Here is a 22,101-nt window from a genome sequence, read left to right as displayed (position 1 = left end):
CCCTCTGGTGTTACTGTCTCTCTAGAAACTTCCCTTCACACCTCTTCCCTGACAGGAGGCTGGGCTCCTCAGGCTCAGATTCGGAGATGAAGGAGTTTGATCAGGGAGTGCTCGTGGGAACAACACCGGTGGAGGGGTGAGGACTGCAGAGAGAGCAGGTGAACGGCAGCACAGCTGCAGAAGCCTTGTCAACCAGCCTTCTGGGCTTGGACAGCACAGGAGTGAGAAGTACCTCAGACCACGGAGTGTGGGCTGCCCCCGGGAGGAGGCATAACCCCAGGTAAGGCAGCTTCTTAGAGGGCAGAGGCTTCTAGAAGCTGCAGGCTGAACGCCTCAGTGCTGACGGGAAGCAGCGGGGGTGGGGGGGGGTGTCACACTGTGGTGTCCACTACAGTCGCTCTGGTGCAAGTCCTCAGGGACTCATGGTACGTATCTTAGTGTTTGGAGGTACTGCATTGACATCGCTGTCTGAGACCGTGGGCTCATTGGAACCAGGTGTGCCTTATTACATAATTTGGTGTTTCTCCAGCATCCATGGTACTCAGTAGGCACCTGGTAAAGGTTGTTTAGTAGGGGAAAGATATTTTACCTGTTTGACCTTCGGTAGGCAGGGAATTTAATGCGTCATGCTCTCCCTTGAAAGTGGGGTTTCAGGAATCTGATTTTTAGTTCCATTCTGGAGGGGCTTCTGTCACTTAGGCTGTGGAGTGTGAAAATCCTGGCGGATGCGTTCTGGGCAAAGCAGAAAGCCTGAGAGTGCGCCCGATGAATTGATCATAAACGGGAACAGAGAAACACGTGTTGGGAATGACACAGCCCAGGAAGCCTGCGCTGCAGGCTTTGGTTTAACTACCTCCATTTCCCGCACGGCCCAAAGTCAGTAGGCCCCTGTCTCACCACTGAGTCAGGTAAGAAAGAGTTAAAAGGCGGCCACATCAACAGGAAATAAAACATTTTTATTGAATATCCGTGTAATAGGTTAAGTCATTTTTAACAACAATCAGAAAACTACTGTGGAATTCACTACACGAAGTGAAACAAAATTTGAACCACCTCATCAAAAATGAAGGTAAAGTACAGCTAGAGTTGTTGGCTTGCGGGTCGCGAGCCGTATGGCAGAAGGGAACACCCCAACGTTTCTACAGGATACAGAGGAAACCCACACAGAGAAACACTCAAGCAGGCAGTAAATATACACAAAGGCAACTAGGATCTTTCTAGAGCGTCAGATTCTAGTACTTGACACAGCTTTGTCAGAAAGGTACATGTGGCTTATCAGGATGAATCTTGGTCTTCAAACAGGTTCGGTCACTGTCTCATGAAAGATGGCCTGGTACCAACTAATTCTGTGTGACAATATCCCGTGTCTGGCAGTGTTGCGAGAGAATGCATTCGTCGTGTTTTAATGCAAGAAATGATGCGTGTTCGGTGGGCTTGAACCTGCTTGATTCTGAGTGTGTGTTTCAGCATGAGCAACTTGGAGCTGAACACGGTGAAATTACAGGCCAGTTTCTGGTCTTCAAGGAATTATAAAAAGTCAATCAACTCTCTCTCTCTTTGGCATGGTTTGGCCTTTTTAAATTGGAAGGATTTTCATTTGAACCTTCTGTTCAAACTGGTATTTAATCTCACCTAATGACTAGGGCATTTTCTACGATCTACCTTTTGAAGAAAGTCTGGACCATCCACAGAAGAGGGAGGTGTTATTGTCCCCTTGTCCTCCGTGTCTGTCCCAGTCCTAAAGAGTTTGCTGTGACTGCTGAAAGGCCAAAGGACTGGCCTCTTTGATTAGGAAAGAACAAGACAGGAATTCTGGTTTTGTCAGGACACAGCCAGCCTCGTGTTTGAAGCTTCCCGTCAGCCCTTTTGGAATTCTCTCTGCGGTTTTTAGAAACATGGCGTGATCACCTAAAATCTGAACGTACGCTAATGCTTAGCTTTCCTCCGTTTGGTTTTGACAGTTTTGAAGGTAAGTGTTCACTTCAGAGCATCACTACTCTCTGTGGCCTGGGAGTTAAAATGGGTCACAGAAGTGAGCAGGAGAAATGATTAGATGCTGCGTGAGATCATAGGCCACCCTTCAGCCGAGTGGCTGTCTACTATAGCGGGGAAAAGCATGGAATATTGCACAGTGCTTGACAAAATGCTGTGTGTTTCACCCCGTTCTTTGCACCTTTCTTGTCCTATGCATAGCTTTGCAGTTCTGAGTTGGTCCTTTGTAATGAGAACTGTATGTGCTACACACACCTTGGGCAGTGCAGTAGAAGGGAATGGCAGTATTGTTACAATATAGCTACGGAAGAGATTGAGTGCTATCCACTGAGGAAACTATGTCACATGTCTAAGCACACACACGGCAGTCACAGTGTTACACAGAGCAGTCCTTTGAGACTCTTAAGGAATGACTAGTAGCTTCAATAATAGTGCCATTTACTACATAATAACATTGAAAACATATAAAAACGCCTCCTAAATCAAGCATCTAGTGTACAGAAGAGGTTGCTTCAGTTTTCTAGAACTTGTTCTTGGTTTTGTTTCACCTTTTTTTAAGGGACAAATTAAAACTTATTTACGTAAAAAGAGCATATAAAAAGATATCACTAGCTGTCTGTTTTGGCTTCATCGAAGTGCATTCAGAGCTATGGCTAATTGTTAATTTTTTTCCTCTTTTGATGGGATCACAATACTGTCTGTTTACCACAAAGTACTTTTGTGTAATAAGCACAGATTGCTGTGTTAAAAATATTCTGCATTCCTTCTAATCTGGCTTTGTGTAATAAAATATTTTGTTACAAAGTCTAATGTGCAAACCTTTTGGAATTATTAGAGGTGTGAAATCTGGAAGAGTATTCACCGGATGCCCGTTTGTAGAAAGGTGATAATGGAGAGCTACTTTTTTTCTTTTTAAATGGTCAGGCAATATTTCCAAAATGCCGACTTCTTCCCTCAGCTTCTTCCCACCCACCCCATCCCCACACGAATGCACACGTACACACACACACGTACACACACGCACACATGGAACACCATCATGTTGTTGCTCTACGTGCAGTAATATGAAATCATTGACTCCTGTTCCGTTGCTTCCTCGAATGTGAGAGGAAGCCCTGACTTGGTCTTTGCAGATCTGTACAGACAGGTGCTGCTCTGGTTTGTGGCTATGCTTCCTGGAGGTCAGGCTGAATGCTGCTCAGATCATGCTAATTTGCCTGTGAAGAAATTCTACAAAGTTGGATTCACCCACTGAGTATGTGGTGGAAGTGTATCTTGGTCGTCATATGACTCAGTAGAAAGCTCAGGTTTAAGTTGTCCTTTAAGATGTCAGCTTCACTGTACCAGTGCCTTACGAGTTGATATTTTTGCTGGAATGCAGACGATACTCTATTTACCATATAATATATTATCAGCTCTCCTATATCTCAGTCAATTTACATAGTTTAAAATAGAACATCTTATTAAAAACATCTAGATATACACAGATTAGGAAACGCTTACAACATACAAATACACAAACTAGAAATAAATCTTCAGCATACTGGTATATACAACGGTGTTGATACAATAAATAATTTCAGTCATGCTCTATCTACACATCATATTGCTTAAAAGAAGAGTAGGCCTGGAGGGCAGTGGTATGATGAAGGGCTTAGGGGCTCTCTACGTTTAAATTTGCGCAAAGTAAAATGGGATTTGAAGTACCACTGAATTGTGTTAGGAATGCATGGCTGGAAAAAATGGAAGGACCTGTATTACTGAGGTATTTACAGATACTGGCTAAAGAGTGCTATGTGGGCAAATCAGAAAGGCTTCTTTCCTTTATTTCTTGACTGCCAGCATGGCGTCAACTTCCTCCTCTACCTGTAGGGTGTGCCACTGGGCGATGGGTCGCCTGGGGTTGGCCAGCATGTCTGACCAATGTCGCAGCTCCGCTCCGGTGCTATTGTAGCCCACAAAGACTTTGCCGATGGCATCGTTCTTGCCAATCTTGTCATAGTCCAAAACAGTTACCACCACTTGCACTTTCTGAAAGAGGACACAAAATAAACTTTAGTCATCCGGCTCTGAGACAAAGCCCTGCTACCAAGCTTCCTGGAGATCAAAGCAATGGGAAATAAGAACCAGTCTCCAAACACCAGGGCAAGGCTGAAAATGACCTGAACAGGAGAAGTGAGTCCAATCCCTGTTGCCACTATTACATCATCACCACCATCAGCTTCAGCATCTTCAAAACACTCAAATGTTAATTCTGGCACACTTCTAAGTCTTTCATGTGCACTACTCAGTTACAGTAGATCTTGTTAACAGCGCCATTATACAGATAAGATGCCAAAGCTCAGAGGTTAAATCACCTGCCTGAAGTCACAGACGACATGAATGGTTTCAGATGCTAACTACTAACTACTATGTATAAAACACTGCAGATACTACTATATATAAAATAGGTAAACAACAAGTTTATACTGTAGAGCACAGGGAACTATACTCAGTATCTTACAGTAACCTATAATGAATAAGCTTATGAAAGGAATATATATTTGTATATGTGTGATGGAAACATTATGCTGGACACCAGAAATTGACAAAACATTGTAAACTGACTATACTTCAATCAAAAAAAGAAAAAGAAATGAATGGTTTCAGTAGAGGAGGGTATAGATCAGTGGTAGAGGGTTTAGATCAGTGGTAGAGTGCATGCTTAGCAGGCACAAGGTCCTGGGTTCAATATCCAGTACCTCCACTGAAAAAATAAACAGAAACGAAAAACTAATTACCTCCCGCCTCTCAAGGAGGTTTTCAAAGCAACCATATATTGCAGTTCTGTTTCAGGTTGCATAAAACCAATACAGAATTTTAGCTAATCACATGATTATTGTGGGTACAGAATGTGACAATAGAGTGAAGGTCTGAAAAAAAGCAGTAACTAACTTAAAAGATAATTTTTCTCATTCATAAAATTCTCTCAGTAAATCTTTATTAAGTTACTGTTGTGTATCCAGCATTGACATCAAACGGAAATAACCTTTTAGGCCACACAAGATAGCCTACAGTGATTCCATTAGGTTGTGAGAGTTTATTTCATGACTTACTTTTTTAACTGGTGAAAGCAAACCCATACCATTTTGACATGAAAGAATCCCTTTTTAAAAGTACATTTTAGTGGGGAGGGTCTGACATAGTTGTAGAGCACATGCTTAGCATGGGTTCAGTTCCCCAGTACCTCTATTAAGATAAAGAAATAAAACTTAATTACCTCCCCACTCTCAAAGAAAAAAAGTACATTTTATTACTTCCTAAGTAATGAATTTGCTTAGTCGAAATATGTGAACGGCCCCAATCTAGAAACTGAAGGAAAAGATAAAGGAAATGTTTAGAATAAAAGAGAATGTGTAATGTTTGGTGGCCAGAGTCAAAAGAAGCAGAAAATGTAATGATGGAAGCCGGGACCGGATGAAGTCCTGCCCAGTAATGGCCCTTTAGTGGGCTTTGTACTCGAAGGATTGCATTATTGTACCGACGTGCTGAGGGATGGTGCTCAGACACAGGTTCAGATCAGAGAAAATGATCACGTCAGAAAGTGGAACTTAGAATGTAAAATGCAACACGTGGGCAGTAGGGAAACAAATTTCCATTTTCCCTTGTGCAGCCCTGGCTTGATTTCGTATCAAGGAAATTAACCTAGTCACTGGATGGCATTTGGAACCAAGAACAGAATCCATTTGGTTCTGAGAACTTTTCCCAAGAGAATTCCTCTGGATGTAGTCATACTGCAGGGGGTGGAGGGCAGGGACACTAGGGACATCATGCATAAAGATAAGGACAGTTTTCGGAGGCTGGAGGGAATAGCTGGAGTGAGTTTTGATGATTTTGCCTAGGAATGTATTGACCAGTAGCACTCAAGACAAAATATCCCTATAAAGCTCTTGGGTTAATTTTTTCAGCTGCCTGTGTGGTTTATACATTTTAGGGGGAGAGGGTGAGGAGTGCAACATTTTCAAATGATTTTGGAAATCAGTGGATTTTGCTTCTCTCATTAATATATTTCATAGGGATAGAGACAGGTAGAAAGACAGATCATCTTATAACCTCAGGACAAATGAAACCTAAACCCTTGCTACAGCATGTTAAATGCTCAATTATTTTCTCTAGGGAAATGCAACGACTAGGAGAGCAGCCTCCCAGAAAGGGGGATGGTGACGGAAAAAAGAAAAGAACAAATTGGCTCAAGGAGTAGAGAGGAGGGAAGCAGTCAAAGGCATGCTCATTATTTCCATGCCTCATGGACTCGGTATCGGGCTGAGGGTCTCTCTGTCCCGACAAATGTTATCTGCTCAGAGAGGCTACCCCATAAACCCAGCGTATGTCTTGTTTTTAATGGGCTTCTTTTGCAATATATTTGCATTTGCTGAAATTTATAGTTGAAAAGAGACATGCTTTTTTTTTAAGGTACAGAACTGTAGCTCAAAGGAGAAAGTTTACAATAGAATTTTTCATCTCAATGTCCTGCCTTACATTGTTTTGCAGAATTAAAAAACAAAAATGCCAGGAGGCATTTGTTTCCATAGGAACGTGGTCTTAGACCTAAAAAAAAAATTCATTGAACAAATACTGCAAAATAAATTGTTGGAAAAAATTGGATGTCTTAGGTTGCCAGTGGATCCAAAGCAGTGAGCTTGCTGGTTCAGGCTAGGGAACAAGTGACTGGGGACAGGGAATCAGCATCTTCTGCAATGCCGTTAACTTACATCACAGCCACTGAGAGTCAGTAAGGATGCACCATCCGCTGTCATGTGAAAAAGTATATAAGAAAGGTTACCCCAGAACCATGAACTAATGTGAGAATGGTGGGCTTATTGGTGATCTATATTATACAGTGGCTACTAGCCACATGCTGCTGTTTAAATTTAAATAAATAAAGTCCCTTGATTACACTAGTGGCTGAGATGCTCATTACCCACCTATGGCAAGAGCGATGATAAAACATTTCCATCCTCACAGGGAGTTCGATTGTCTAGCGCTGATTTCTGTATTGCCTTAGTCTTATTGTTAGATCTATTTTCTAATAAAGCGTTAATTTGAAAAAAAGACAGCATTCATGTTGTGAGTAATAATGGTGGGGACCATTTACTGAATGTTCCCATGTGCTCAGCACAGCTCCAGATGCGTTTGTATGCGTAATCTCACTTTGACGTGGATTCTGTTATTATTCCTATTTTATATATGAGGCAGTTCTAAGCCTCAGTTTCCTTATCTGTACATAAGATTGGGATAATAACGGTACCTCTTTTAAAAGGTTCTTGTGAGGATTAAATGAGCTTAATGCAGGTAAAGTGCTTAACATGAGCCTAGGCACAGAATAAATATACAGTAAACAGAGCTATTCTACTAGCTTTCTTCATGGAATAAAGGTGTGAGTCGCTCATAAGGTGCTGTGTTTCGAGAATAGATTAAATGCACAAATATGCAAGTGAAGGCTGCTTGCTGACATTTGTCATTCTGGTCCTTTAGAAGGTTCCGTGCTGCCCTTCATTTCTCCTTCAAGTTACAGACAAACTTCTATATGACTGAAAAGCTAGGCTCACATCAATCATTTAAGAAAGTGTAAAAATAGAGTGGCTTTAAGTAATTTGACTCTTTGATATCCATTAAAGATAGCAAGAAATAGCCTATAATGATTGGATGTGAGCTTTGAATTCCAATAGCCTAACTAGGCATATGAGGTGAGAAAACCTAAATATACGTAAACATTTCTAAGTAATAAGATCGAAGGCTACCACTGTGACTACTTTGAACATGGTAACCACAAGGTCTTTTAAAAGAATGCTTCCTATCATAACAATGATCACCTCACAAATTCAGGTTCTGTCTTTACAAAAATACCCACCCATTCCAACTCGGAAACAGGAAGCTGAATTTAAACAATTAAAAACACAACGTGGCCTAACTTATCCACTGTCAATCATTTTTGAATAATGAAAGACTAAAGAGGCTGAATATTTAACATCATCCAAAATGCTACTTTATCACCACTTTTTTGCTGTAAAGATCCGTGAATGAGAATTACACATTGCGGCCGGGGAGTAAAGGGTGAAAACTCATTTTTCTCTTGGCCTTTTAACCTCCGTGGATGTACTTTTTGAATCAGTAGAGTTGTTCTGTGGATTTTCTTTTTCCTGCTTCACTTCTGCTGGTTTGGCTGATGAATCAGCACGTCCTGTGCTGCATATTTTGTCAGGTTGCTCTTGATGTAACTTGAGCATCAAATGTGCGGGGGAATAAGAATGGTAGTTCCAGTGGAGGCACGTGCACGGATCATTTGTAAGGTCCGTGTGTTTAATTTATATGATCTGAAGAGATGAAATTGAACGGGAAGACAAAATACGTTTGACATTACCTGGATTTGCTCAAAGGGTACTTCAAAGCTGAATGACTCATTGTAGTAGGGGTTGAGTGTGTTCTTTTTAATTGTTGTCTTTTTCTTCTTCAGCCTCTTACCATTCTGCATCAGATGAATCTTCACATAAGGATCTGAAAAACAGAAACAAAAACTTTAGGCGGTCAGAGATACATATTTTAGATTATAATGTAGCTTATACAAAGACCCAGTATTCCCAATAGGAAAATAACTGCGTAGCATATATTTAGTATTTTTTAAAGTTTGGTTGAAAAATTTTTGGTTGAAAAATTTTAAGTAACCTATGGGCCATGTTTTTGCACCATGATATGTCAATATTTACGGTCAGATTTAGGAGATGGGATCTGTGGTGTGCTGCTAAACCAGCTCTTTGGAAAGAAAATGTCTTGACATGTAGCATTTGCTAACGTCCATGGTGTAAATATTCTCTGCATGGCCGATTTCAAGCCAGCAGTTTAACAACTGGCTACTAAATTCCTGAAAATTTAACAGTTGGCTCTTGTGAGCTGGCAAAGAACTGGCTGCAGTATACCACTGCGTGGGAATAAAACTCTAGACACACAGAGAGGACAAAGGGGCCATTTCATCCATTCATTTATTCATATGTTCAACCAATGTTAGGCCCTAGGGACAGAGCCAGGAACAAAACAGACCGTCCCTGTTCTCAGGATGGAAATTCTGCCTTGTGGGGGACATAGACAGCACGCTTGGAAAGAAAACAAATGCATATGAAATTGTACATTAAGAGTGTTCCGGAATAAAAAAGCAGATAGGGATATGACAGGTGTTCCCAGGGGTGATATGCTGGGTCTACAGGAGGAATGGAAAACCTGTACTTTGATCACTCGAGTAAGGCTTCTCCCTGGGGTACCGTGTAATGTGAAATGTGAATATTGAAGGATGAGAAAGAGGGTGTGTGTGTGTGTGTGTGTGTGTGTTTGTGTGTGAGAGGGAGAGAGGGAGAGGGAGAGGGAGAGAGGGAGAGAGAGAGAAACAGATCCAGGACCTGTGTCAGAACATCCTAGGTAGAGAAGAGCTTCCAGGGTTCAGGGAAAAGGGAATAAGCCAGTAGCACACACAGAGGTAATGAGAAAAGAAGCAGAAAGATTCCCTTAGCAGTTTCCCCAAAGCCTCATTAGGTAAAGTAATAAGTCAGTCGCTGGAGGGGTAAGACGATTCTCATTACTAATGGATGAATGACATACCTTCAGGTTATTAAGAACCAACACTCAGGTTCTTGATAGTAAAATCTACTGGTTTTTTTTTTTTTTTTTAACATTTTCCCATCTGATATGCCACGCATGTTCATTACAGAAAGAATATCAGAAAGCCATGACAAATAAAATGAAGAAAACAATTTAAATCATCTATAATTTTACTCCCTCAAATCACCCCTACCAAGCCTTCCAAAATTTCTTTCCTCTCTTTCAAAGAACATGTGGAGCTGGGAGAAACTTTCTGGATAATCTAGCCTAAGGCTCACATACTGTTTACAGGATACAACTGTAGGCCAGAAAATGTGGTTTTTCTCTCTCTCTGCCTGTCCCCTCTTAGAACAACATAACTTATGAAGGACAGAAATTTTGTCTGCCATACTCACTAATTGAATTTACTAATCAGTACCTGGTACTGTTCAATTTTTGTTGAATGAGTAAGTGGAATTTATTTAGGGCCTCATAATCTGGGTCTCCTTACTTTCAGTCCTGGCGTCTTCCCATCGCCCCAAAGCCCGCATTACTTGGATAAGTGTCGTCTGGGGTCTGTTTTGGTTTTTAATGTTACATTAGGTCAAGGGGCTGGCAATGAAGATTTTCACTGAAATGAAGAATATCTTTAAAAGTCAGACCAAGAGATGAGAAACCAACTCCATCAACTAAATAGTTGTTTAGTAAAAAAAAAATACACTGTAAATAATTGCAGATGAAGGGGAAAATGGCACTTTTTTTTTTTTATCTGATAATCTATCTTGTTGTTCACAGGCAACGTTGACTTTTTTGGTTCAGAGCCCTTGTTTGCTTACGAAGTTCCCTGGGTCCTCCTTCCCAGCGCCTTGAACTTTTGTAAAGATGGTCAAGTCTTTAGTTACTCCTTGGTACTGACAAAATACCCATAAATCAACGTTTATGCCTCCTTTGTTCGTGTGTTGAAATTTTATCAACCTAATTCAGGCCCAGGTTTTTGCAAGAGAAGCATGATGACTATTTATTTATTCGTTTAACACAGTAAATGACGAGAAAATTCCTTGTGCGTCTGCCATCTGAGTAAGCAAATTAAAAACCCAACCAGATAATTTCAGATTTCACTAGGAGCTCTGAGGGGATGGAATCAGTGCCTGGGGGAGAACGAGGTAATTTAGGAAGACTGATCGGCAGTGTCCTCACCAAGGAGGCCCGGTATGAACTAAGAACCAAATGGCAGCAAGGAGCCAGACACCTGAAGATTGGGGGGCCCTGATGTTTCAGCATTTAGCTCCAGGAGAAGTGAGCGCTCACCTCCACGTGGTCCTTCAGGTACTGCATCCCATCCCGCTGCCCTCCAGCCGATATACCCTGGTTACACTGGACCTGCCACCCTCTTCTGGTCAGGGAGTAAGAAGAGTGGTAACACATGTATTCCCCGATTTTCTTGTGGTTCCCTCTTTCTCTACCATGTACTGTGCTGTGCACAGGTTTGGCTGATGTGGTGACTTTGTCTATGGAAGGAATGGAAATGGGGAGGCTGGGTAAGGCGATCAAGTGGAATGCCAGAAGTTCACTTTCTTCCAGCTGATTCTTGGTACCACCTTCGCAGGCATTGTCCTGACGCTTGTTATGGACTAAATGTTTGTGTCCTCTCTGAATTTATATGTTAAAATCCTAACCCACAGTGTGATGGCATTAGGAGGTGGGGTCCTAGGGGAGTTGTTAGGTCATGAGGGTGAAGCCTTATACAAAGAGACATGAGAGAGATGACCTTTTTTTACTCTGCCACGTGAGAGTATAATGAGGAGACACGTGTAAGCCAGGGAGAGCCTTCACCAAGAACCTGATCGTGCTGGTACCCTGATCTCTGACCTCCAGCTTCCAGAACGGTGAAAAGAAATATTTGTTGTTTAAGCTGCCCAGTCTGTGGCATTCTGTTATAGTAGTTCTATTATCTGTCTTATCTATCATTCTTTCCTTCTATCTATCTGTCAATCAGTCAATCACTCTATCAGTGAATCTGTCATTCATTCTATCATTCAATCATCTATCTTTCATTCTATCTAATCTATCACTCTTTCAATTAATCTATCATTCTATCTATCATTCATTCTATCATCTGCCTATCTATCATTCATTCTATCTATCATTCATCTATCCATCCATCCATCCATCCATCTTCTGTTTATCTCCAGACCAAGACAGCACTCTTTCCACTGAACTCTCCCTTGGTTCCCTCTTTTCTCTCTCTTAGCATGAGCTGATCCTTCTTTATTTTCTCCTGTCCCTTCATTGGCCCCAAGACTCTCAAGGACTTTTTTTTTTCAGTTTAACCACATTTGATATTATTTTAACACACATTTAATAGGATTTTTCTCTATACTACTTTCCTCAGGCACCCAGCAGTATAACCTTATGCTGCCAATATTACTGCCACCTCAGTTAAACAGTTTCTGGCCATAGGGTCTGGCACTGGAATGCAGTGTTTTCCCCAACACTGGTGTCACTGGCACAGTTTCAACATGTAGAGATACGTTCCCAAAAAAGGCTATAGAATAACCTTGGAAGAAGACTTTGGAAGCAAGTGTAAAATCCAGGAAGCTGTTTTCCTTCAGTTATGGGGACACTGTGGGCAAACTTTGCAGAAACAGAAGTGCAGCCCCCATGCTGTGCTGCAGGGTCCTAACCGTCTCAGCTCTGCTTCTGTCCTTGGGACAGAAACCTGCTGGGCTCATTACCTCCCCTGTTCTTGCGCCACGAGTCCTGCCTGATTTGGGGCCATCTTTGATTCCTTCTTCTCCATCTCCCACGAAGAGTTAGCCACCGCATCCTGCTAATTTACCTTCACCTTGTCTCTCTGGTTGCTTCCCTCTTTCTAACTGGTTGCCACATCTCAAGCTCAGAAATCCAATCTCTCTTATGACCATGGCCTCAGCTTCAAACTGGTCTTTCTAGAATTGTGAAAATGATATTCGATCACACTAGCTCCCTCATTAAAAGTCTTTCATGTCTTGCCAACATAAAAAAAAAATCCAAACTCTACCGGGGCATTAACAGCCCCACCCCAACTTACTCATCTCATTTCCACAGAGCCTGTACCCAGCTCCTACTTAATACTCACTTTCCGCACAGAGAATTCAAAATGCCCTGTCTTTGAACTGCCTGCCCTGTAGCCTGAAATGTCCTTTCTTTCTTTTCCCCTTGTAAGTGTGATCTAAAAGTCACCTCTCCCCTGCAGATTTCACTGGTGGTTTTCTCAGTCAGACCCTTCAGACAAACCTTTCTCTGCCCCGCAGCCTTTTCCTTTGTGCTACTGCAACGCCTACATCTCTTTCTTTTCTGGTATTGGAGGACTTCTGGGCTAATCTAACAACATCAAAACAATATTCCTGTGAGAAAATGTGTTTTGAATTCAGAACTATTGGCTTCAGGATGAACCTTGGGAAGAAGATCTACTTGTGACGGGGTTGGGGTGGGGCTCCTTCCACTACTGTTCCTGACTCCACTCCAATACCCGGGACCACTGTCACCCTGTTCTTCCCTTAGGCACTTCTAATGTCAAATTATGCTAACTTCACAGAAATATAATTGCAAGACAGCTGGCTGTAAGCAATGCTCCTTTTGTGTGAGATATAAAAGAGCCACTAAAGGCTTTTTGTATTTACAATGAGAACTAGAAACCAGCAGTTCAAAGCTGAATAATGCAAGATGCCTGTGGTTTTTATCTTGACAATTTTGCATAATTACACTGTCTTCTTTCTGAACTACCACAGTGACCGGAAGCCCTTGTAACCATGGCCTTTCCATTTCAACCGGAGACTTCTTTTGGTAAGAAATAGCCTCATTTCAGCTGTCTTGCTCAGTCCCTTCTGAGCCAGTACCCAGCTTCTGAGTAACTTCAAGTATCATTCACTTCATCTCCACCCCCCAACCCATGGATAATGTCCACTACATTTCAGCTTACCGTGCTGGATGAGGAAAGTAGTACTTGTATCAAGTAGGGCTCTGAATTTCAGATGACTGAAAGCCCGCTTCAACATGGTGGCTCATTGACTAACATGATGGAAAAGTCCAGAGGTAGAGCTGTGTGGCACAGACTGTCAACTGTCCCCTAAAATCCTTTCCCCCTTCTTTTTAGCAATAGAACCCCTAAAAGTTTTACTTGGGCACCAGTTCGTCCAGTTAGAAATACTTCTTCCAGACTCACTATGGCCAAATAACCACCTCTGCCTATTGGCAGGGAATGGAAGTGATGTGTGTAAACTCCACAGTGTGTCCTTAAAACAGTGGTTCTCAACGGGGAGCTGTTTCATCCGCCAGACATTTTGCGATGTCTGGAGACAATTTTTGATTGTCATACTTAGAGTGGGGTTGGAGGGTAATATGGGCATTGAGTGTGTAAAGGCCAGGGATTCTGCTAAACATCCTACAATGCACAGGACAGCTCTTAACAATAAAGCATCATCAAGCCCGAAATATCAACAGAGCTAAAACAGATAAACCCTTCCTTAAAACCAGCTTCACGCCTTCCCCTTTTCCTTTCTTTCTTGCTACTGAAACAGGGATGTGATGGGAGGGCAATGAACCAGCTTTTACTTTGTAACATGAAGACAGTACTCTGGGGGTACTGGACAGCAAGATGGGAAGATCCTGGGTCCCTAAATGACCTCACAGCCCCAAACTGCCTACCAATCTTGTCCACTCACCCACCTAGGGACATGTGGGAGATAAAGAATTTCAAACAGAAAAATTCTATCTTTTGGAGCCACTGTATTTCGGAGTCTCTGTTCCAGCAGTTAACGTCTGCTCTCTCTCTCTAATTCAGATTCACCAGAACCAGCAGGGTCCCGGGTTTGCCTGTGTCTCTAGTCTGTTTTCTGTAGAGTCCTCTGTAGATTTCACATGGTGGCCTCCCTGAGATATCCTAGGCTTTTCCCTTAAGGATGTAAATGACTGCACCAGCTTCATGTCTCCTGGCATCACACTGTACCATCCAAGGGAAAGACAGTCTCCATCAGGATTCCCAGGAAAAGTCCCAGGTTCACTCTGCTCTGGACAACCTTGATGACACGTGGTACCTACAGTGATCCCTGTGGTAGAGAGGCTGCAGTGAGCTAGACTGGCTTAGTCCTCAGTCATGTATCCATCCCCAAACCAGTCAGGAGGGCCAGGAATCCTACCTTTGGAGTTGGGAGTTGGCGCAACTCTACTCTAAGCACAAAGCTGAGAATAGAAGAATACGGTGGCCCCTCAAACAGGAATTAGGAGGCTCTGACCAAGAAGGCTGGGAAGAGAAGTTGGGAGACAAACAACCAATGTGTGTAGAGTTTCTCAGCCTAGGGTCTCTAGGATTCCATCTCTGTCTAAACTTGAAAGTGCGTATAGATGTATCTTCAGACAGACATTCCTTCCTACTTGAGATCAAATTCCTAGGAGTGAGCCCTCAAGTGGTCCAGCAGCAGCAGAGAGCGCTGAGTGAAAGCTTGGCAGATTTAGGGCTTAGAGTTTCCTTGCCAACGGCAGATTCTTCTTGTGCATCTATGGCCTGTTTCATCATTAAGCCGAACATTTAACAGTACACAGATAATTAAATACTAACAGGGTTCACAGAGCAGACAATTTCCATTGCCGTCACTGGCAGTTACAGCACATTTACTTGAGGGGGGTCTTTATAAATAATTTACAAGTACTGTGAGAAGACTACATTGAAGAACTTAGTATCTTTATAGTTTAAAATGCTCCCTGTAATGTTATAGCAAGGATGTAGCATTAAAAATATATTCTGGGAAAATCTTCTATGGGAGCCCACAATTTAAAAATGAATTTATATTAGTTAAGTGCAGTGTTTGCCGGAAGAAAACAACACTGCATAAGTGACTTGCCACAGAGAAAAGCAACCTTGTTTTAATGAGTCAGATCAGAAATTAGCAAAAGCTGACTTCGTTCATTAATGGTGGCGGACTGCTTCGAGGAGACAAAAACATAAATGCAAAATTCTATTGTTAGGAATTAAATGGAAAGCATTTTTGGTCATGGGGAGGAAGCCACTGAATTCCAACAATCGTTTTTGTTGCTGCCAAATGGACTGAATACGACTGCCAGCCCCTTGACTGAAAATGTGGGAACTCTCGTCCAAAACCTGGGGAACAGGAATCCAGCAAAGGAAGATTTCACATATGTGGCACATTTATCTACTGACCTTTGCAGAGGGAGGAGTACACTGCATTTGCAAAATCTGAATCTTTTCTGTTCTGTATTTAAGGTGGAATCCTTCATCTATAATTCAACCCTCTTTTCCCTGAACTTTGGAAAATCTTTTGGAAAGGTCAAACACATAAGACTAAGAACGGTAGTAATTATGTCTGATTCTTTCTGGATGACTACAAAGAGTTTGGTGGCATGACCACGTCTAAACTGTATGAGCTGATTAGAAAAAAACAGTCAAAGGATTCAGCAAAGCAAACCAAATTGCAGATGGCAAATTTCACTTGACTTGTATTTTTTCCTGGACAATTGGGCTTAGCCTCTTGTTTATGCCAGATGAAAGGTCACTAGTAAGATATCTCTTTCTTTTTTCTTCTCCTTTAAAAAAAAAACAGCAATTATTAGACATTTCTACTTGATGAGATGATGCTGGTAACACTGTTACTTGATAACATCATCGCTGGGATTTAAAAGTAACACGACAGATGGATGCTACTCCTTACCGACATGCAGGTGGTTTCTGGACAATCCAGCCTGAATTCAAAACAAAGACAATGTGAGAACAGAGGAGCTCTTACACATAATATGACTGGACAGGGTGAGTGCTCTGTAGTGGGGTTACTGCAGGCTCGCCCAGTTCACAGATTGGTTCAGACAGAATCGACGTCACTCTCATTGACTCCCTATGCTTTGTATGTACTTGCTTTAAAATATCTCCATGTCTTTTAAACATTCTTCCATCTAAGCCTTAGAAAATTTATGGATGGAGATTGTCTTAGGATAATTGAGAGAGAGATTTGGAAATGTTTCCATATGAAGTGGAGGAATCTCTCTCCATGTCCTCATTTTGAATTGTTTCTAGAACTTGTCTGTCTCCTCGAGAGCAGGGGAATGGCCCCTGCATTTTCTTGGATGGAAGTATCTCACTGCTTTTTTCTCTGCTTGAAAAAAGGAAATGCATTCATGTTCTCAGAAGGGTTCCTTTCTCCTTGCTGTCCCCTCTCTGGGCCTTTACGTGACATTGTTGAATCTGTGGACCTAGAAGAGGATGAGCAATGAAGCCTCATTTTCTTCTAGAAAAAGACATAATGGTTTTAAGACTCCTAATACTGTTGATAACTCATACTTGCCCACTCCGGTTGGAGATTTTACAGTATGAATAATGCATGTAGTATTTTAGAAAGACACAAAGCATTGAACACCCTCGTTGGCTTGTTGTTAGTTTCTTTATTTGAATGTTGATTTCCTTTATCCTTCCTGAGAGAGAGTTCATTCTGGTTCATTGATGGCCAAATATGGTTCTATTTAACAAAGCTGTGAAACTCTTATTTGAAATCGGCCGGTGCCCTGCACATCAAGAAGATAGGTAGCTTGGTAGGAGAGACCAGCTTCCACCTTGGTAATCTGGTTTTCTTACAATATTGTAAGGGGCAAATAAAAATAAACTATGGCTTCAATATTATACTTCATATAAGAAAATGATAAGGAGTAATATCATTCTGGGGTGATTTTACTGCTTTTTATGACACAAATTTGTGATTAAAGTCAATCACCACACATCCGCACTGCAGAGCTCAGTAAAAGTTCCCAATAATGTTATTGTATACGTGGATGTCTTTGGAATTGACATCACCTAAGACACTTCATCCCTCAATCTGGGAGAAATGAACGTTTGGGGTGCTAGTCAAATTCTTTATACAGAAAATTTGGTTTCTATGGATTGGTTTAATTCTTTGCAAGCTTCTGGAGAGATTCGCAAACTAAATGGCCCTGGAGGAGGCGCAGAGGTATAAATGTTAGGGCCGGTCTTAGTTCCCCCACATTTTCCACGTTCTTGAATCACAGATATTCTTCCTTAAGCTGACATCTCTTGCTTTGATGATTTTTGGTCTAATATACCACGTAGGTGGTAATTCTACTTCTCTTGCTCTTATTCCTTAGCTCTGTGGAACAGATTCCACTCATTCATTCATTCACCTGCTCAGTCATTCATTTACTGAGTGTCTATCATGTGCCAGGTATTCATCTTTTAGCCAGTGTCCTGTTCAATCTCACATCCCCAGGCTTGACACAGAGTCTGGCACATGGTAGGAACTCAGTAAATATTTCCCAAATGACTGAATCCATCAGTGAAGTATAAATATCTACTGAGCAACTCTTAGGGAAGAGAGTGAGGGGATACAGAAAACTCTAGAATCCAGTTTGTTCTGCAAAGAGCTCACATTTGGCCGGGAAGAGAAGACCCAAATTCCTGAAAAGTTAAGTTTAAGTCAACTCACATCTTTTTGTAGTAGGAAAGATAGCTTAAGACAGTGGCTGTTGTTTTGCTGAATGATGTGTACAGAAAAGACTGTAGGGGAATTCAGAGCAGATGGACACCCTTCCCTCAGTTGGAAATGCTGAGTTTGAATTCAAGGCTCTGCACTTAAGGGATCCAAAGAAATGTCACAGAGAGAGAACTAACCTTTTGTCAATTCTAAAAATCTTCAGCTCTTATGTCTTCTTTCCCCTCCACCTCCACATACCGATGTACAATTTCACAAAACACGAATAAGACGCTATTTGGACAGTGCTAAACTTGTATAGAGAGGGAAAGAGGTCACTCGACAGATTGTCTTTCTTTGAACCTGGGTGTTTTCCTTTGGCCTTTTCCAGTCTTCCTGAGCATAATGGAATTTCATGGTTACCCTAACATGATTTCATAAATAGGCAATTTATACATCTTAAGATGGTTTAAACGAAATGGAATTTTCTGTGATGTGCAGAATTTTATGAACCATAGGATCAGACATTCCTGCAACACTTGCAGGGCCCAGGTTAAAGCTACAAATGCAAGTCCATATACCGTATGTCCAAATTGTTAAAAGTTATAAACTAAAACACAAAGTGTTAAAATAGGTATTTTCTATTCTCATACCCGACAAGTGAACATTTATCATAACCAGGAAATCCAGCTTTAAATGGAGAATTCCCAGACTTCTTGGGGTTCAGCAATGGAAATGGTCCCCTATTTCTCCTCACTAAACTCCAACATGCACTGTAAGAGGTTTCACACACACACACGGGGAGCCCCAGCCTGTGTGTCCAGGCTTCACTCGCTGGTCCCCCAAGGCTGCTCCTTAGCCATCCCTCAGCCGTCTTACAGCTGAGGGACCTGAGACTAAGTGATGGCTCTATGGTCAGACAGTTTCTATTAGTGATAGTACAAATCCTGTGCCTTTGAACATTCATCTAGTTCAATATTCATCAGCTTTATCAATTTTAGACTACAGACATTGTACACTGTCCGAGGAAGGATGGGGAAAACATGATATAACTCCTTATATGGTTTTCAGTCCAGTAATTATACTGTAACTGAAGTGTTCACATGTCTTAACTAGACTAACAGACGCTGAATGATCTTGCTTCTGTCTGCCTCTCCAGTTTCATCTTTCAGGATGCTCCCCATGCTGCCTCCAGTCCAGGACACTGCCCTTTCAGCATCTTGAAAGATTCCTCCCTCTTTGGGGGTACATGCCATGAAATGCCCCCACTTCATGTCGCCACCCTCTATGTCTTTAGTTAAGCTCAGCTCTAATACCACCTCTTCATGGAAACTGTGACTCTCCATTTTGCAGCGTCTTCTCCTTTTATAGTCTTCATAAAGGATGGTCATAATCTACTAAAAGGATGACAAATGGGGGTCAGTGAAAACAGCCGATGTACCCACCAACCCTCTCCCCGAGCTCCTCATCACAAGTACTCTGACAGGTGCTGCTGTGGACTGATTAGAATCTGACAAAATTTAGCAGCTGAAATAATTGTAGTGAGTTAATCTCTTGATTTGTGTTCAATCACTGGCGGTCAAGGACATGAGTTTTCTTAGAGCAGAGGCAGTAAAGCCATGAACTCCTTTTGGAGAAAAGCTCTTCCATATCATTCTTCTGAAGATTATGCCCTATTTGTAAAGCAGGTTTATCTAGCCAAAGGCTGTGAAATATGGTTTTTTTTTTCCCTCTTGAATAACTGCCTGTGGTAAGGATGAGGTTAGAACATTCTGTTCTCATTCTTCTCAATTTAGCATCAGGGTGGGAAGGGGAGCGAGTGTTAAATGCTAAGAACTGTCAACCCTCGGAGTGAAGATTAGACACAGGGCAAATATTCTAAAGCCGGCTCATGGTTTGCCTTGAAAGTCCATCCAAGAGAAAGCAGAGAAAATTAATTTAGTGGAATTTTTGGGCAGAGTCAGAGGTCTGAATGTGAACCTTGTTGGAAATATTCTGAATGATTAAGATGCAAGTCTACTTTCAGAAGGGTTAATTCTCACCAAGCTGAACGTGCGTGTACTTCCAGTAACTCACAGCTTGTTGCTTAATCTGAAGACCATATTAAAGGGACAGTTAAATACCTTTATTGAATAAAAAAATAAGAGGGCAGACATTATGTTCTAAGACCATTTATGGGCTCTGAATTAGATGGGAAACCTCTGTGTTTTTAATGACTCTTTTAGGAAATGTCATAAATGAGTCAAAGGCTGTATGCCAATAAGCAACATCTGCGCTTTTTAGATAAAACCATTCCTAGCAACTCTGGTAGATGAAGAAAAGTCAACACTTTACATGAGCAATTTGAATTTGTAGTGCTAGAATTTCAGTTAAAATTTAGCTAAGAAATTGTTCATTAAAATATCAATGTATTTCCCTCTCAAAAATATTGAAAGAGAAAGAGTTATACTTGGGCAAATGAAGGACAATTTTCCTACACTGACGTTTTCAACAAGGCAGTCAGAACAGTCCAGAGAATTTAATGAGGTAACGAATATGAAATTGATATTTGCCCTCAGTTCACAGCCATGCGATCTGAGGCATACGGACAGGCCTATGGTACAGAAATGAAAAACCGGCCCTGAATGAGTTCACTGGCCTTGACTTAAGGTCTTCTGTGCAAACAGACTCACTGCATATGGCTTAAAAAAGGGAGAGTTCGACAGACTCTTTCTTCCCAGAGGCCACTGTGAACACGACTAGATGAAAATCGAGTTGGAAGGAACGCGGTTTTGGAAGTTCTTGGAGGGCAAATTATTTGATGAGTCAGGTTTATTGAACATTTATTATATGCCCAGATTATTTGCTAGATGATCTGCGAAGATGGTAGAAAATAAGGACACGTGCTATGACCTCGGAGGAAGTTACAGCGAGTGAGAGTTTTCACCTGAGAACATAATAAATATTAAAATGACATAAAACGTGGCCTTGTTGGATTAGAAGGAGGCAGTCATGCCTGTTGGTCCTATTTTGGCCTGTGTTGTTTTTTCTTGCTTTTTTTTTATGATAAAAGTATCATCTTAGATTTGAGAATTTTTATTTTAAAATCATAGATATATATTTTTTAATTGGGCAATTTGGGAAACATTTGATCAGATTCTTTTTTTTTTAGTCATTTTAATTTTTTTTGTATCTTTTTTTTAATTGAAGTATAGTCAGTTTACAATGTTGTGTCAATTTCTGGCGTACAGCACAATGTTTTTCCTGCTTCTTTGATCATAATAAAGGCTTCATATTTATCACTGGAATTTTTTAAGGTCCATATTAAAGTAGTACCAAAAGTTGTGCCCTCCCATTAATGGACAGGGCAGTGATGAATGGAAAACATTTAAATATAAAAACCTAAAAAGCCAGATCTGCATATAATCACAAACACCAGTTTCACAGAAAAACGGGACACCCTATAGAGGTTAGACTTTGTGGCATAACTCTGAGAAGATCAAAATAGTAGCTATCAAGTTTATTTAGGAACCATTAATGGCCAGTCAATTGGTTTGTAAAAATCAATCCTCACCCATCGCCTGTCAACCATACTGCAGCTTCCCTAGAAAATCCTCAAAAGACACAGGCTGAGCAAGAAAAAGAAACCAGGCAAACGAAAGCTCTGTGAACGCTGCTGAGAAATCAATACAACGTGGCCATGCATTTCAAACTGCAGGAAGAGGGAAGGCATCCGTATGCTCATGCCTGCTGTGTTTGTACTGCCTTCTTTACTCTTGGAGTGCTGCAGGACCACTGCGCTTCCACAGACACCTCTGCAGACCCTAACTGTGGACAAATCTACACCGAACACACACACACACACACACCACATCACATCTATGGCATTTGTTCGTAAAGGCACTTTCAGGCAAAGCGCCTCACTCATGTGAGGCTCTCTCTATGGTTATTTGTTTTCCGGCAACGCAGAAATTCCTCTAAATAGGTCATCATCATACTGATTATCATCTCCAAGGTAACCAGCTTGCAAGGCAACTGGCTAAGGATTACATTTCTGGGT

The 22,101-nt window shown here is 41.5% G+C and overlaps 1 protein-coding gene across 4 annotated transcripts in view; it reads right to left on the bottom strand.

The window, feature by feature from the left end:
- Positions 1 to 935: 935 nt before the first annotated feature.
- Positions 936 to 22,101, bottom strand: part of SYT1 (synaptotagmin 1) — a 618,694-nt gene continuing 597,528 nt past the window's right edge. For all 4 annotated transcript variants that reach the window (XM_031463091.2, XM_031463090.2, XM_064491557.1 and 1 more), the window contains exons 10-11: positions 8,393 to 8,526; positions 936 to 4,023 (exon numbers count right to left, since the gene is read on the bottom strand). In XM_031463091.2, coding sequence (XP_031318951.1) covers positions 3,817 to 4,023; positions 8,393 to 8,526 — 341 coding nt within the window. In that variant the 3' untranslated portion in view covers positions 936 to 3,816. The remainder of the gene's footprint in view (positions 4,024 to 8,392; positions 8,527 to 22,101) is intronic.

The sequence above is a fragment of the Camelus dromedarius genome, chromosome 11, assembly GCF_036321535.1.
Source record: "Camelus dromedarius isolate mCamDro1 chromosome 11, mCamDro1.pat, whole genome shotgun sequence".
NCBI classification, from domain to species: domain Eukaryota; kingdom Metazoa; phylum Chordata; class Mammalia; order Artiodactyla; family Camelidae; genus Camelus; species Camelus dromedarius.
The sequence above is the reverse complement of the archived record's forward strand: the minus strand, read 5'-3'. Positions and strand labels throughout refer to the sequence as shown.